Source organism: Eptesicus fuscus, chromosome 12, assembly GCF_027574615.1.
Source record: "Eptesicus fuscus isolate TK198812 chromosome 12, DD_ASM_mEF_20220401, whole genome shotgun sequence".
NCBI classification, from domain to species: Eukaryota; Metazoa; Chordata; class Mammalia; order Chiroptera; family Vespertilionidae; genus Eptesicus; species Eptesicus fuscus.
The window spans coordinates 35,785,081-35,800,939 of NC_072484.1; the positions used below are offsets into that span (position 1 = coordinate 35,785,081).

Sequence of the window (15,859 nt, forward strand, 5' to 3'; positions counted from 1 at the left end):
TGAATGATTCTCTCTCATCATTGATGTTTCTATCTCTGTCTCCCTCTCTGAAATCAATGAAAACATACATTTTAAAAAAAGAACATAACAGTACAGTATATCCTTTTTTTAGTATATGTTTTTATTAATTCCAGAGAGGAAGGGAAAGGGAGAGATAGAAACATCAGTGATGAGAGAATCATTGATCTGCCTCCTGCACGCCCCCTACTGGGGATCAAGCCTGCAACATGGGCATGTGCCCTTGCCCGGAATCGAATCTGGGACCCTTCAGTCCTCAGGCCTATGCTCTATGCACTGAGGCATACCGGCTAAGGCAATACAGTATACTTTTAATATCACTAGTGTTTAAATATCCCAAAGGCCTTATTTTTATTTTTTCATTTTTTTTTTTAATCCTCACCTGAGGATACGCTTTTATTTATTTTAGAGAAAGAGGAAGAGAGAGAGAGAGAGAGAGAGGAAGAAAGAAACATCAATGTGAGAGAGAAACATCGATTGATTGTCTCCTGCACGTACCCCAACTGAGGATTAAATCTCCAACCTACATATGTGCCCTGACCAGGAGTTGAACCATTAGTCCTTCGGTGTATGGAACGATGCTCTAACCAACTGAGCCACACCAACCAGGGCAAAGGCCTTATTTTTAAAAGCAGTATGAGTACTTTGGAGGAGGTCCTGTTTCTCAAATCCGAGCTCTTCCACCGAGCTGGTGATTGTGGGCAAGTTATTTGCTCTGAGCCTCTTTTCTCTCTCTGTGTAAAATGGAATAATACTGCAACTTCTCTGCATTGTTGGGCATGAGATACTTGTCAAGGGTTTAGCCTTGGTGAAGGCTCAGTAAATGTTAGCCATTTCCTGGTATTGATAATAAAGTTAATATCTATCTTCTATAATAATAAAAGCGTAGTATGCTAATTAGACTGGATGTCCTTCTGGGCATCCTTCTGGATGACCTGGACGAAGCTGGGGCTGTGAGGCAAGCCCGGGTCCTGGGTGCCCGAGGGAAGCCAGTGCCAAATTTTGTGCATCGGGCCTCTAGTTTAAGAATAAGGTATTGCATTCATTGACTATTAAATAATTTACTTATATTTAAAACTTCATACATAGTGAAAGGGTTATAAGTCAGGAAAATATCTTTGAAGGCCCCAAAGCGTAATGACTCCATCTCCAAATTTGTTTTCCTTTGTAATATAGTGATACCTCAAAGAATCCTGTAAGAACAGCTTAGTCAGGCATGTTTCAAAAAAGACTCCCTTGCCTAAAAGGAACCCACACATACCCATTCCAGAGCTACTAACTATATTTATAGACTGGAACCTCCCTGTGAAAGAATACAGCTTTTCTTAGATTCTATGGGTGAAATTATGGTCTGTCTTCAGGTGCCTCATTCCCTGTGCTTTTCTCTCCCTGCCGGTGGATAGCACTTTTCAGCTTAACAATGTTAATCAGCTTAACAATAACCCACAACCTTTGGACCAACTGGATAGCACTTTTCAAAGAGCTTCCAAGTGATTATCTCCCTGAATCCCTACATCCCTCCAGAGGGGTGGTATTGGCCTCTTCCCTGTTTTTATTCCCATTTTACCTGTGTAGAAGCTGAGGTCATCTCTAATAAGCACCTGACTACCATGTAAGGGTACTGCTTGTTAGATGCCAGGGGTGCCTATGAGGAAGAGTTCGATGTTTAGGGAGAAATTGACTCAGAAAGAGGCAATTTCAGTATACTAGGTATACCGGTTAATAATGCGGATTTTTTTCAATAGATGGAGTTACACATATGTTGATATATATGCGATTTGATATGTATGCTATTTTGTTGTATTGACAACAAGCTTCAAAACTTCATATGTAAAATTTGCTGAAGGTGTTAACATCATAGATATTTTTACACTTAAAAATGTCGAATTTCGTGCCAAAAAAGCACTTGCGGGAAGTTATAATTCATTATTTTGAAGAAAAGTGCTGTGAAAACTTCAGGAAGCTTATGGTGAACATGCTCCATCTCAAGATACTTGTGAACGCTGGTTTAAACGCTTTAAAAGTGATGATTTCGATGTGAAAGACAATATCCAGGTCAACTGAAAAAGTTTGAAGACCAACAATTACAAGCATTATGGGATGAAGATGCGTGTCAAACTCAAAAACAACTTGCAGAAAGATTAAATGTTGCTCAGCAAACAATTTCCAATCGTTTACAAGCAATGGGAAAGATTTTAAAGGAAGGAAAATGGGTGCCACATCACCTGACCGAAAAGACAAATGGAAAACCAAAAAGTCATCAGTAAAATGTTGCTTCAACGACATGAAAGTCTTTTTTGCATCGAATTGTGACTGGTGATGAAAAGTGGATTTATTTTGAGAATCTCAAATGCACAAAATCATGGTTTGATCCAGGTCAACCATCAACATCGACTGCAAAGTCAAATCGCTTCGGAAAGAAGACAATGCTCTGCGTTTGGTGGGATCAGGAAGGTGTGGTGTATTATGAGCTTCTAAAACCAGGTAAAGTGGTTAATACTGATCGCTACCTACAACAAATAATCAATTTGAACCACGCTTTGATCATGAAACGACCAGAATGTGCCAGAAGACACAGCAAAGTAATTTTGCTTCATGATGATGCACCATCACACACTTCAAAACCAGTTAAAGACACATTAAAAGATCTTGCTTGGGAAGTATTAACCCACCTGCTGTATTCACAAGACCTTGCTCCTTCAGATTACCTCTTGTTCTGATCGATGGCACATGCACTTTCTGAGCAGCACTTCAAAAACATACGAAGAAGTAGAAAATTGGGTCTCTGAATGGTTTGCCTCAAAACAAGAAAATTTCTATTGGGACGGTATCCACAGATTACCTGAAAGATGGGGAAATGTGTAGCTAGTGATGGACATTACTTTGAATAAAGCACTTTTGATGTTTCTCTTGAAATTATAGTGTTTTCTTTGATTACAAAATCTGCATTATTAACCGGTACACCTGGTAGAGTGCTGATTGCTATCTCTCAGAGGACAGGCCAGCCAGGTTGTCATGGGAGAGTATCGGACTGAACCCCTGACCCAGTAAGCTCTTCAGAGAAGTGCTAATGGTTGAGGCCAGTCCTGAAGGGTCAGGCAGAGGAAGCAGCTTGTTTGAGCAAAGGTCTGGAGGTTGAAACTGCAAGGAATCTGGGCATGTGGGCTCCAAGAGCAGTAATGAGAGCTTATTGTGTGCCAGGCTCTGTGCTAAGTAATTTTTATCTTTACCACACCTGTATGAAGGTACTGGTACTATCCCTCTTTTACAGATGAGGAGGCTGAGGCTCAGAGAGGAAATGACTTATGCAAAGTTATCTGGAAAATGGTGGAGCTGGGATCTAAATCAGTCTCACTCCAGAGTTCTGGCTCATAACCTCTATATGCTACTGCCCCTCTGCTAAGCTTGCCTGCTTCCCTCCTTTTAAGCTCCCATTGAGTTTGGTTTGGTCATAAGGGTTAACTCACCGACAGCCACACTGAGGAGCTTAAACTACTAACCTGCTTTTATTTAAATTGAGATGTAATGACATATAACCTGAATTGTTTTATTTATTTTGTTTTTATTTTTTTCTTTATTTAAAAAAATATATTTTATTGATTTTTTTTACAGAGACGAAGGGAGAGGGATAGAGAGTTAGAAACATTGATGGATGAGAGAGAAACATCGATCAGCTGCCTCCTGCACACCCCCTACTGGGGATGTGCCTGCAACCAAGGTACATGCCATTGACCGGAATCGAACCGGGGACCCTTCAGTCCGCAGGCTGACGCTCTATCCACTGAGCCAAACCGGTTAGGGCTGTTTTTATTTTTAAATATATACATAGTATTTTAATAAAACATACACAGTTAAATTAACTTGAAATTAACCAAAGAAGTAACCAGAGCTGTTTTAAACAGAGGCATCTTATGATCAGATTTGTGTTTTAGAAGTATCACTGTAGTAACACTGAGGAACATTAGTAACAGTGTAGTAGTGACTAGAGTCAGATTACCTAGGTTTAATTCCTTGCCCCAATACTTGCTAGCTTTGTTATTTGAGCAGCTTACTTTCAGAACCTTAGTTTTTTTCATCTATAAAATAGGAATGATAATAATCCTCATTACGAACCTATGAGGTAGACACTAAATGATATATATAAGTATTTAAAATAGTGTCTGTCATAAAATAGGCAGTCAGAAGATAGCAGCTTGTAAGGCAGTATTGGTTTGAATCTGGAAGGGTGCGTCTGAAGGCTTTGAGCTCCATCATGAGCTGTTGCAGTAATTGGGTTAGTACAAGGTGTGTGTGTGTGTGTGTGTGTGTGTGAACTGGGCAACTACCCAGAAATGGGAGAGACTTAGAAGGAGGTATTACAAAATGGTGACAGAATGGGAAGCAAAGGAGATGCCCATGTTTCTAGATTGGCATATTGGCCAGTCTCGGGGCCTTAAACTGTGATGGGGAGAAGAGGAGAAGGAACTTGTGAGGGTAATATGATTAGCTCAGTGAGGTTGAGTAATGTGCCAAAGGTCATGCAGCAAATATATTCTGGAGCCAAGCCTGAGCACTAGGCCCTTTGCATTGCCTCTGGGAGGGTCCATTGATTGAACCAACTCATTCTCAGTATTTAAAAAAAAATATATATATACCGTATTTTTATTGATTTCAGAGAGGGAGGGAGAGGGAGAGAGAGATAGAAACATTCATGATGATGGGAGAATCATTGATCGGCTGTCTTCTGCACGCTTCACACTGGAGATCAAACCCGAAACTGGGGCATATGCCCTGATTGGGAATTGAACCGTGACCTCCTGGTTCATAGGTTGATGCTCAACCACTGAGCCATGCTGGTTGGGTTCATTCTCAATATTTCAAAATGGATAAACTCAACCTGTGTTTGCTGTCTGTCTGAATTTTAATTGTGGAAGGAAAAGCTAGGTTCTCGGAGAAAGCATTTCAAGTATCTGGGAAGTGTGGGAATTTTTTGGCCTATTTCTTTCCTCTCTTCTTCCCTGACTCTCCCCTCCCCATTGTTTCCTTCCTTCGCCCCTGAAGTAAAAGAAGGGAATTCAGTTCTTTTAGTGTGACCTGGGAAAGGGCCTGAAGGAATGGAAATGGTCTTTGCTTTAGACCCAGTGTTCCTTCTATGTCCTTGAAACTTGAGGATGGTGGTTCAGAGGCCCTTGCACCTAATTAATCAAATTGTCACTTCCCTAGAATTAAATTGTGCAATTTTTGTTTTTTAGTTCTGTATATTGGATACCATTTGTTAGCATTTCATAATAATATTGACGGTAATCTTTTGTGTCTAATGTCCTTTTTGCTAGTACTATTACTATCATATATCGTTGCATCATTGATACTATTTCGTGTTTATTGTGCTAAGCACTTGATATCCATTAGCTCACTTATTTAATCACAATAACCCCAGGAGGTAGAGGTTATCAATCCCATTTTCTATATGGGCAAACAGAGGGGAGGCTAAGTGATTTTTCTCATTTTCACTTAGCCAACAAGGAGTGGAGCTAGGATTGGCCAGAATCTGAGTCTAAAACCTGTCTGTGCTGCCATCCCTAAGCACTCCCTGGCCTTCCTCCAAGCCAGAACTTTGGCAGAGTACCCTTGGAAGCTTCCTCTTGTAGATCTGTCACTGGACTTGCTGGTATATTGTTTATGCTTTTCTGGAACAGCATTAAGGGCTTCAGGGAGTCTCCACCTGGTAGGCTCAGGGCTGTGGGGGTGGGGTAGAGGGGCTGGTTCCCACCCGAGGGGCCTTGCATGTAGGATTTTGCTTCTTCCTTTAGATCAGGGGTGGGGAATCTTTTTTTCTGCCAAGGTCCATTTGGATATAACATCATTGTTTGTAACATCATTCGCTTAATATAATTCACTTAATATAAATTTATGTTTCTATGAAAAAAAACTCCTAGATTTATTGAATTTCGAGTCCCACTTGGCAGGGCCAGACCAAATGATTCCCCTCCCCTGCTCTAGATCTTCACATGGGTGTCTCCTTGTCATTTAGATCTCTGCACAGACCTCAGCTTTTTATTTTATTTTATTTTATTTTGATTCTTTACAGAGAGGAAGGGAGAGGTATAGAGAGTTAGAAACATCAATGAGAGAGAAACATTGATCAGCTGCCTCCTGTACACCTCCTACTGGGGATAGACCCTGACTTAGTTTGATTTACTTTGTGTGTTCCCCAATATTTGGCCTTTGGAATGGGCTTGATGGCTAGCTCATCCTCACATAACACTTTTTTTTTCTTATGGATAATTTCTGTTGTGATAAACTGTAAATTTAGGTAAGTGTTTAAGAGGAAAAGAACAGTCACCTACAGCCTGTTTTTTCCTTCTAGTTTCCCCCCCTCGCCTTAAACAAAGCTTTTCCAATTTATGCTTCTACCAACAGTATATATGCCTGGGTTAAAAATCTTGATTTTCAAATATATCTTGCAGATGGCTTTTTATATCAGCATCTACAGATTCCCACACTCCTGTATTTTAACAGAAGGTCTCTGAGGTACCTGGGGCAAGGGACTTGTGAGATAAAAGTATTAATTCAACTCTGGCTGGTTTTTCTCAATGGTTAGAGCAACAGCCCACTGACAGAAGGGTTATGGGTTCAATTCCTGGTCAAGGGCATGTACGGGAGGTGACCAATCAATGTGTGTCTTTCTCATGTTGATGTTTTTCTCTCTCTCTCTTTCTCTTGCTCTGTCTCTCTTTCTTCCTCTCCTCCCTACCCACCACTCTCTCTAAAAGTCAATGGAAAAAATATCCTCAGGTGAGGATTTAAAAAAAGACAAACACCCCATAACATTTCTTAATTCAGAAATCAAGCCTGCAACCAAGGTACATGTCCTCGACTGGAATCGAACTCAGGACCCTTCAGTCCACAGCCCTATGCTCTATCCAGTGAGCCAAACCGGTCAGAGACAGTATATCTTGCAGATGGCTTTTTATATCAGCATCTACAGATTGCCATTATTCTTTTTTTTTTTTTAAATATGTCTTTATTGATTTTAGAGAGTGGAAGGGAGAGGGGTAGAGAGATAGAAACATCGATGAGAGAAAACATTGATTGCTGCCTCCTGCACACCCCCTACTGGGGATGGAGCCCGCATCCCTGGGTATGAGCCCTGACTGGGAATCAGCCAGTGAACTCTTGAGCCACACCAGCCAGGCTGCCATTCTTTTTTTTTTTTTAAGAAAGAATTACTTTTCATTTACCTGGGTATATGGCCTGACCAGGAACTGAACCTGTGACCTTTTGGTGTATGGGACAGTGCTCCAACCAACTGAGCAACACTGGCCAGGACTTCCATTCTCCACCCCCTCCCACCATTATTCTTTGTGATAGTTGTACAACATTATATTGTATTGATGAACCATAATTCATTTAACTAGGCCTCTTGATGGCTGCAGAAATTGCAAAGCTATTTTGATCATCCTTATAGGTAATTTGGTAGAGTTTGGGGGGTATATCTTTAGGATAAGTTATTGGCAGTGGGACTGCTGGTTTGCAGGTATGTTATTGGCAGTGGGACTGCTGGTTTGCAGGTATGTGCATTTTATTTTTATTTTTTTTTTTATTTTATTGATTTTTTACAGAGATTAATGATAGAGAGTTAGAAACATTGATTAGCTGCCTTTTGCACACCCCCTACTGGGGATGTGTCCACAACCAAGGTACATGCCCTTGACTGGAATCGAACCCGGGACCCTTCAGTCCACAGGCTGATGCTCTATCCACTGAGCCAAACCGGTTTCGGCAGGTATGTGCATTTTTGTAGATAGTGCTAAGTTGCTGTTAGAAAAGCTTTTCCAATTTATGCTTCTACCAACAGTATATATGCAATCTCATATATATCTCATATATATGCAATCTCATATATGTTCCTTCTACCAACAGTTATATATGCAATCTCCTCATCCCTGTAAATACTGGGTATCCTCCCCATCTGAGTTTTGCCTAATGAGATGTGAAAAATTGTTATTTTGATATGCATTTTCTTTTTTTTAAATTGAGATACTTTATTATTATTATTTTTAATTCTCACCTGAGGATATTTTTCCATTGATTTTTAGAGAGAGTGGATGAGAAAGGGAAAGACAGAGAGAAATATCAATGTGAGAGAAACACATTGATTGGTTGCCTCCTGCATGAGCCCTGACCAGGGCTCGGGTCAGGGAGGAGCCTGCAACTGAGGTACGTGGCCTTGACTGGAACCCAGGACCTGTCGATCTGCAAGCCAGCGCTCTATCCACTGAGCCAAACTAGCTAGGGCTGATTTGCATTTTCTTAACTTAAGGTGAGGTTATGTGGCTATACTATCACATGCTTATTAGACCTTTGTATTATTCCCTTCCCCCTCCTCCCTGTAATCTGTCAGTTCTTACACTTTGACTTTTTTGTTCTTGGTTTGTATGCACTCTTTGTTAATAAAGGAAGTTAGCCCTTTGTCATATGTGTTGCAGTTTTTTCCTAGTTTGTCATTTGTGAAAGTGCCCTTTAAAATGTATTACACAGTATACATTTAAAGTTTTCATTATTTTCATTGATATAGGTGCATTGACTGAATATAGTATTTAAGGGAATAAACTAGGCTATCTGTCTCCTGTATGGGAGCAGTGGCCTCCCATTGTTGGGAAATTTGAATGTAAAGGAGTAATTTGAAGTCCTGCCAAGATCTTTAAAATGGACTCTTATATAAATACAGATTGCATCAGATTTTTATCTCTTAGTTTTCCTCGTTGTCCTTTTGAACATATTTCTTTTCCTCTTTTTCTGGAATCTGGAGATTTTTGGGAGAAAATCTAAAAAGTATAGATAAATTAAAAGCTGTGGAATCTTAGCCCTCTTGTATCTGGAAAAAAACTTGTGTTTAAAACTGAATGTGAGCACTGGCCGGGTGGCTCAGTTGGTTGGAGCGTCAGCTGGTACACCAAAAAGGTTGTGGATTCAATTCCAGGTTAGGGCACACCACCCAGGTTGCAAGTTCAGTCCCTGGTTAGGGCGTATTAGAGAGGCTACCAATTGATGTTTTCTCACATGGATGTTTTTCTCTTTCTCCCTTTTTCTCTCTCTGAAGATCATTAAAACCCTGGCCGGTGTGGTTCAGTTGGCTGTGTATAGTCATATGCACCAAAAGGTTTCTCCTTCGATTTCCAGTCAGGGCACATGCCCAGGTTGTGGGCTCTATCTCCAGTAGGGGGTTGCAGGAGGCAACCGATCAGATGTTTCACTATCACATCTATGTTTCTTTCTCCCTTCCTCACTTTCTAAAAATCAATACAAAATATTTTGAAAAATCAATAAAAAATATCCTTGGGTGAGGATTAAAAAAATACACCTAAATGTGAGAAGCAGCTTATGTAATTAAAAAAAAAAAATCCTGGTTCTGTCTTGAACTCTTTTTCATTAGCAGGTGTTGTCAGATTAAATTCAGACTTTCAAATGATTTCCAGGGTATCTCTCCCCTTGCCCTTTGCTAGAGCTTGTTCATTTCTTCTCAGTATTTGTGTTTGTCTTCCTGGATGGACTGAAGCAAGGACTGAGTTAGATTTCTTATTTCTAGTTTCCAGCACAATGCTTAATGAGAGTACTAATGGTTTGATGAACGAATGAATGTGAAATTTAAAAACAAACTCTGCCACTACCAGAGGAGTGGAGGGAAGATTGGGGATGGGAAGTGAAAGGCAGATTAGTCCTTAGTCTTGTTCCATGTAATACCAGAGAGTGAAACTTCAGACAAGTGGGTCAGAGTTAAAATGAACAGGTTTTAGTTCATGATAAGGAAAACCTTCTGACAATTCAGCCTCAAGAGGAATTTGTTTTCTTGAGTCGTTGGGAATAATTTGGTCATCTTTATTCATTCACTGCCTTGCTTCCACACTCCTGTATTTTAACGGAAGGTCTCTGAGATACCCTGGGCAAGGGAGTTGTGAGATAAAAGTATTAACTCTGGCCTGTTTTTCTCAGTGGTTAGAGCGACAGCCCACTGACAGGGTTATGGGTTCAATTCCTGGTCAAGGGCATGTATGGGAGGTAACCAATCGATGTGTGTCTCTCTCATGTTGATGTTTCTCTCTCTCTTTCTCTTGCTCTGTCTCTCTTTCTTCCCCTCCTCCCTACCCACCACTCTCTCTAAAACTCAATGGAAAAAATATCCTCAGGTGAGGATTTTTTTTTTTTAAGTATTAATTCAGAAATCAAGCAGACCTGGGCTTTTTTAAAAAAAATATATTTTATTGATTTTTTACAGAGAGGAAGGTAGAGGGATAGAGAGCTAGAAACATCGATGAGAGAGAAACATCTATCAGCTGCCTCCTGCACACCCCCCACTGGGGACGTGCCCGCAACCAAGGTACATGCCCTTGACCGGAATCGAACCTGGGACCTTTCAGTCCGCAGGCCGACGCTCTATCCATTGAGCCAAACCGGTTTCGGCCAGACCTGGGCTTTTGTTCTGGGGCCTGATACTTGTACCTGAACCTTAGCCAAATTACTTTAAGCCTAAGTTTGTAATAATAGAGTTATTAATAGCTACTAACTGTATAGTCCTTATTTTTTGTACTAGCCCTGTGCTCATTAACCTTCTCACACAACTGCCTGCAATAGGTACTATTACCACCACCATCCCCATTTCACTAGCAGCTCAGTGAGTGTTCAGTGCCACTCTGCCTTTCTTTTTGGCATCACATTTTCACATAGTCTGGGAAGCTAAACTATTTACTAATCTGAGTATTACTTGGTATGCATGAGGTTAGAGATGAAAAGATAATTTGTTGTGATAATTTGTTGAGGCAAGCCAAAATGAGGACTTCTACTGATTGGATTTATTTCTATCTGATTTGATACCTTATTTTCCTGGAGAGTATTAGGTAAAGCCAGTCAAACCTCTGACTCCCTTCCCTAGCTTCTTTAATTATAACTATCAACTATTCCTGACTTAGTTTTGTTGTTGTTAATCCTCACCTGAGGATATTTTTTGCATTGATTTTTAGAGAGAGAGAAGGAAGAGGGGGAGAGAAACATCAATGTGCCTCACATCAATTGGTTGTCTCCCACATGTGCCTTGACTGGGGCTGGGGATCAAACCTGCAATCCAGTAGGTGCCTTTGACCGGGAATTGAATCTAAGACCCTAAGGTGTACGGCTGATGCTTTAACCATTGAGCATACCTGTCAGGGCATTCCTGACTTAGTTTGATTTATTTTGTGTGTTCCCCAATATTTGGCCTTTGGAATGGGCTTGATGGATATAGCTCATCCTCACATAACACTTTTTTTTTTTTTTTTACAGATAATTTCTGTTGTGATAAACTATAAATTTAGGTCAGTGTTTAAGAGGAAAATAATAGTCACCTATAGCCTGTATTTTTCTTCCAGTTTTTCCCCCCTCATGCACATGAGATTTAATGTGAGCTCAAAGTGGTATAATTTTGCATCCTGCCTTTTCATGTAATATATTGCAAGCAGATTCTTTCTAAGATGCGATGGTATTACACATCAGATAAAAGGATCCACTTCTGTGATTTTTCCACATTCATCCATTGCAAAGATTGTGCTCCTATGAGGCAGATTGGGCATTATAGGCTGTTGAGATCTAAAGTTTAGTGGGAGAGCCCTAGCCGGTTTGGCTTAGTAGTGGATAGAGCATTGACTTGTGGACCAAAGGGTCCCAGGTTTCATTCCAGTCAAGGGCTCCTCCCAGGCCCGGGTTCTGGTCAGGGCCCGTGCAGGAGGCAACCAATTGATGTTTCTCTCATATCGATATTTTTTTCTATCTTTCCCTTTTCCACTCTCTCTAGAAATCAATGGAAAAATAGCCTCAGGTGAGGATTAAAAAAAAAAAAAGTTTAGTGGGAGAGAATTTAGTTAGGGGTAGCTTGCTTTATGGAGGTGGCCTGCTCAAATGCCCTGAGAGCTCAAGAGTGGCTCCATCTCTATCAAAACCACCAATAGTCCCTAAAGATAGATTTTACTCCTGGAAAATGATCACCAATCCCAGTACCAAAAAGAATTACTTAGGAAAATATAAATTGTTAGAATGGACAATAAGAAGAAGTAGAAAATATAAATAGATCAAAGAAAGTATAAATAGGTCTTTCTTGGCCAGTCTTCCAAAAGTAGGGCCAGAAATCAGTGTATCAGCTTTTGTTTGCTTCATTTGTTTTTTTTAAAAATATATTTTAGTGATTTTTTACAGAGAGGAAGGGAGAGGGAAAGAGAGTTAGAAACATCGATGAGAGAGAAACATCGATCAGCCGCCTCCTGCACACTCCCTGCTGGGTATGTGCCCGCAACTAAGGTACATGCCCTTGACTAGAATCGAACCTGGTACCCTTGAGTCCACAGGCTGACGCTTTATCCACTGAGGCAAACTGGTTAGGGCTGTTTGCTTCATTTGTAGCTCTTAACATTCATAGCAGTTACAGCTTGCAGTTTTCATTTATCTGTGTTTTAAAAAAATAATTTTGTTATTGAATTCAGAGAGGAAGGGGAGGAAGAGAGAGAGAGAAACATCAATGATAAGAAGAATCATTAAAAAATACATTTTTATTGATTTCAGAGAGGAAAGGAGAGGGAGAGAGAGACAGAAACAGCAATGATGTGAGAGAATCATTGATTGGCTGCCTCCTGCATACCCCCTACCTGGGATTGAGCCCGAAACCAGAGCATGTACTCTGACCTGGAATCTCCTGGTTCATAGGTCGACACTCAACCACTAGGCCTCACTGCCTGGGTTCGTTTATCTGTTTGCTGGCTACATTTTTTGTCCTCCTCCAATGGATTGGAGGCTTCATGAGGGCAGATACTCTGTCTCTCAGCCTTTTTTTAAAAAAATATTTTTACTGATTTCAGAGAGGAAGGGAGAGGTAGAGAGAGAGCTAGAAACATCAGTGAGAGAGAATCCTTGATTGGCTGCCTCCTGCACGCCCCCTACTGGGGATCGAGCCAGCAACCCAGGCATATGCCCTTGACTGGAATCAAACCTGTGACTCTTCAGTCTGCAGGCCCACGCTCTGTCCACTGAGCCAAGCCGGCTAGGGCTGTCTCTCAGTCTTGACTGTTTTCCTAAATAGTCTGTCTGCAGATATTTGGTGACTATATCAGCAAAAGGTTCAATTTAAATGGTTAAATTAGTTGCCTGAGAGCAACTAATTGCTTTCTTGGAGTTCTGAGAGATGCCCTTTTATATGTTCCAGAGATTACAAGGTGCTGCATAAAAGAGGAGGAACCAGTGGAGGGCACACCTGTGTTAGGATGAGGGAAGGAGTGAAAGAGGGGCAGACAGGGTTTCCTGGAGCTTTGTGTTTTGAATAATGCCTGTTTGTCCTTTATGTGTAGTGAGTGATACTACACTCTGGGCATACTTTGCCTAAGTTTCATAAATATTTAATTGGCTTTTTCAGGAGAATAAAGGCAGCCCCGTTGATGACTGAAAATGACAAAGCATCCACCTAACAGACGAGGAATCAGCTTTGAAGTGGGAGCCCAGTTGGAAGCCCGGGACCGATTAAAAAACTGGTATTTTTACATTTTTCCGTTAATTAAATCCCTTCAGTAAAGGACTTTTGCTAGCACTGATAACGAGGGGTAGCCTGGGCTTTTCTGTAGTTTTTTCCTGCTCCCTGACTCTTGGAAGGTGGAAGGAGACAAGTCTAGAGCCAGGGAAATGTCCTTTCTCTTTGGTGCAGGGACCCCTGTGTTAGGGGGACCATTCTGTTACCTCTTGTTTTTTTAAAAATTTAATTTCTTCTATTAACTTATTGATTTGAGAGAGAGAGAGAGAAACATTGATTTGTTGTTCCACTTATTTATACATTCATTGGTTGACTCTTGTATGTTCCCTGACCAGGGGTCGAACCTGCAACCTTGGGATATGAGACGGCGCTCTAACCAACTGAGCTACCCAGCCAGGGCCGTGACCTCTTGTTCATACTTGTTTACCCTTTCTGCCTCTTCATCTGAAAAGAGTTATGAGAAAAAGAAGAATGAGTGGCTATAGGGAAGGGAAGAGTTAATAGTGGTAGCTCTTTTGTTCGTGGCTGCCTGTCTGGAAGAGGAGAAGAGAGAAAGGCCAGGAATGGAAGAGGGAAGAAAAGGGGTTAGATCAGAACAGGTCTTGTGTTGTGAACAACCCCTGCTGTTTTCTGGGTGTGTTGTATGGTTGAAATTTAATTGTCATAATTTAGGGGTGATTAGATTCAGAAGCTGAGGGGTTGTATTCTTTGTCATTGATGTCTGACCTCTGGCTGGTAATTAGCTGCTTTGAGCATCAGCTTCATCTATAATTGTGGGTAATAGTTGTATTGACCTCACAGAGTTTTGTCTGAGAATCAAATTATGGGATATGTAGGGAAAGTCCTTATAAAGTATAAAATGACAATGGTTGTTGAGGACATTCTAGAATTTCCTAGAATGTGAAGGTAGGGATTTCAGAACTCAAACCTTCCTGAGTTAAAAAAATTTTTTTTAAAGGAAAATTTGCTCTTTTTCTCCTCTGCTGATTAAAAAATAATATTTTTATTGATTTTAGAGAGAGAGGGAGGGAGATGGAAACATCGATGAGAGAGAAACATTCATCTGCTGCCTCCTACATGCCCCTGATTGGGGAATCGAACCTGCAACCTCTTGGTGCATGGGTCAGCACCCAATCACTGAGTCACACTGGCCCGGCCCTTTCTGAGTTTTTATAAGGAAGAGTGTAGGCTCCCCCTCCGGACTCCCCCCCGCCCCTTTTAAAAAATATATATTCTTAGTGATTTCAGAGAGGAAGGGAAAGGGAGAGAGAGAGAAACATTAATGATGAGAGAGAATCATTGATCAGCTGTCTCCAGCATGCCCCCCCACTGGGGATTGAGCCGGTAACCTGGGCATGTACCCTGTCCAGGAATCGAACCATGACCTCCTGGTAAATAGGTTGACGCTCAACCACTGAGACACTGATGCCAGGCTGTAAAATATATTTTTGCCTTTCTTTTATATTGAAAATCTTTGTTCCTAATCACACTAATATATTGACTTGTTTGACTTATTCTGTGTTGTACACAAAATAATTTCAAAGTTAAATACCAATATTACTACTAACAAATCTACTGCATGAGGTTGACGATTTTCTTGGCATTTAAAAATATATAGATGCATCTAAGGATAAATTATATTTAATTTGTAACAAATTTTTATGTTAAATAGTATTTCAAGGTAAATAATATGAGTTTCTTTTTAATACTCTTACAGTATAATTTTATTTCTACTTTTTTTTAAACATATGTTTTTATTGATTTCAGAGAGAAGGGAGAGGGGAGAGAGAGATAGAAACATTAATGATGAGAGAGAATCATCCATCTGCTGCCTCCTGCGGATCGAGCTGCAACCCGGGCATGTGCCCCAATCGGAAATCTAACCCATGACCTCCTGGTTCATAGGTCGATGCTCAACCACTAGCCATGCCCTCCAGGCTCTACTTTTTTTTTTCTTTTTTTAAAACAGATTTCTGGGTTCAATATGGGGCACAGAAGCTACATATTTTTATTTATTTATTTTTAAAATATGTTTTTATAGGTTTTAGAAAGAGAGAGGAGTGGTAATGAGTGGTAGAGCTGGGGTTTACACCACTGATGATCTGACTCCAAAGGCTGCCATGCCTCCCAAGGGATTCCTTTTTCTAGGTGCTCTTCCATATTTTCTTGATTTGCTGCTAGTTACAAAACAAAATAAACCCCACAAGGCATGAAAGGGTTAAAGTATTTTTCAAAATACATGTGACAGTAGAAGTGTATGGAGACACAAATGTGACCCAGAGTGAGTGAGTACGTGGGATTCATGTTTATATCTTCGATTCA

The 15,859-nt window shown here is 40.6% G+C and overlaps 1 protein-coding gene across 5 annotated transcripts in view; it reads left to right on the forward strand.

Annotated features, from left to right (window-relative positions):
- Nucleotides 1-15,859, forward strand: part of PHF20 (PHD finger protein 20) — a 122,052-nt gene that overhangs the window by 9,219 nt on the left and 96,974 nt on the right. For 4 of the 5 annotated variants that reach the window (XM_008149663.3, XM_054723645.1, XM_028157820.2 and 1 more), the window contains exon 2: nt 13,427-13,541. In XM_008149663.3, coding sequence (XP_008147885.2) covers nt 13,459-13,541 — 83 coding nt within the window. In that variant the 5' untranslated portion in view covers nt 13,427-13,458. Of the gene's footprint in view, nt 1-7,615; nt 7,784-13,426; nt 13,542-15,859 lie in introns of those variants that run through there. The other variant, XM_054723644.1, reaches the window with a different exon arrangement.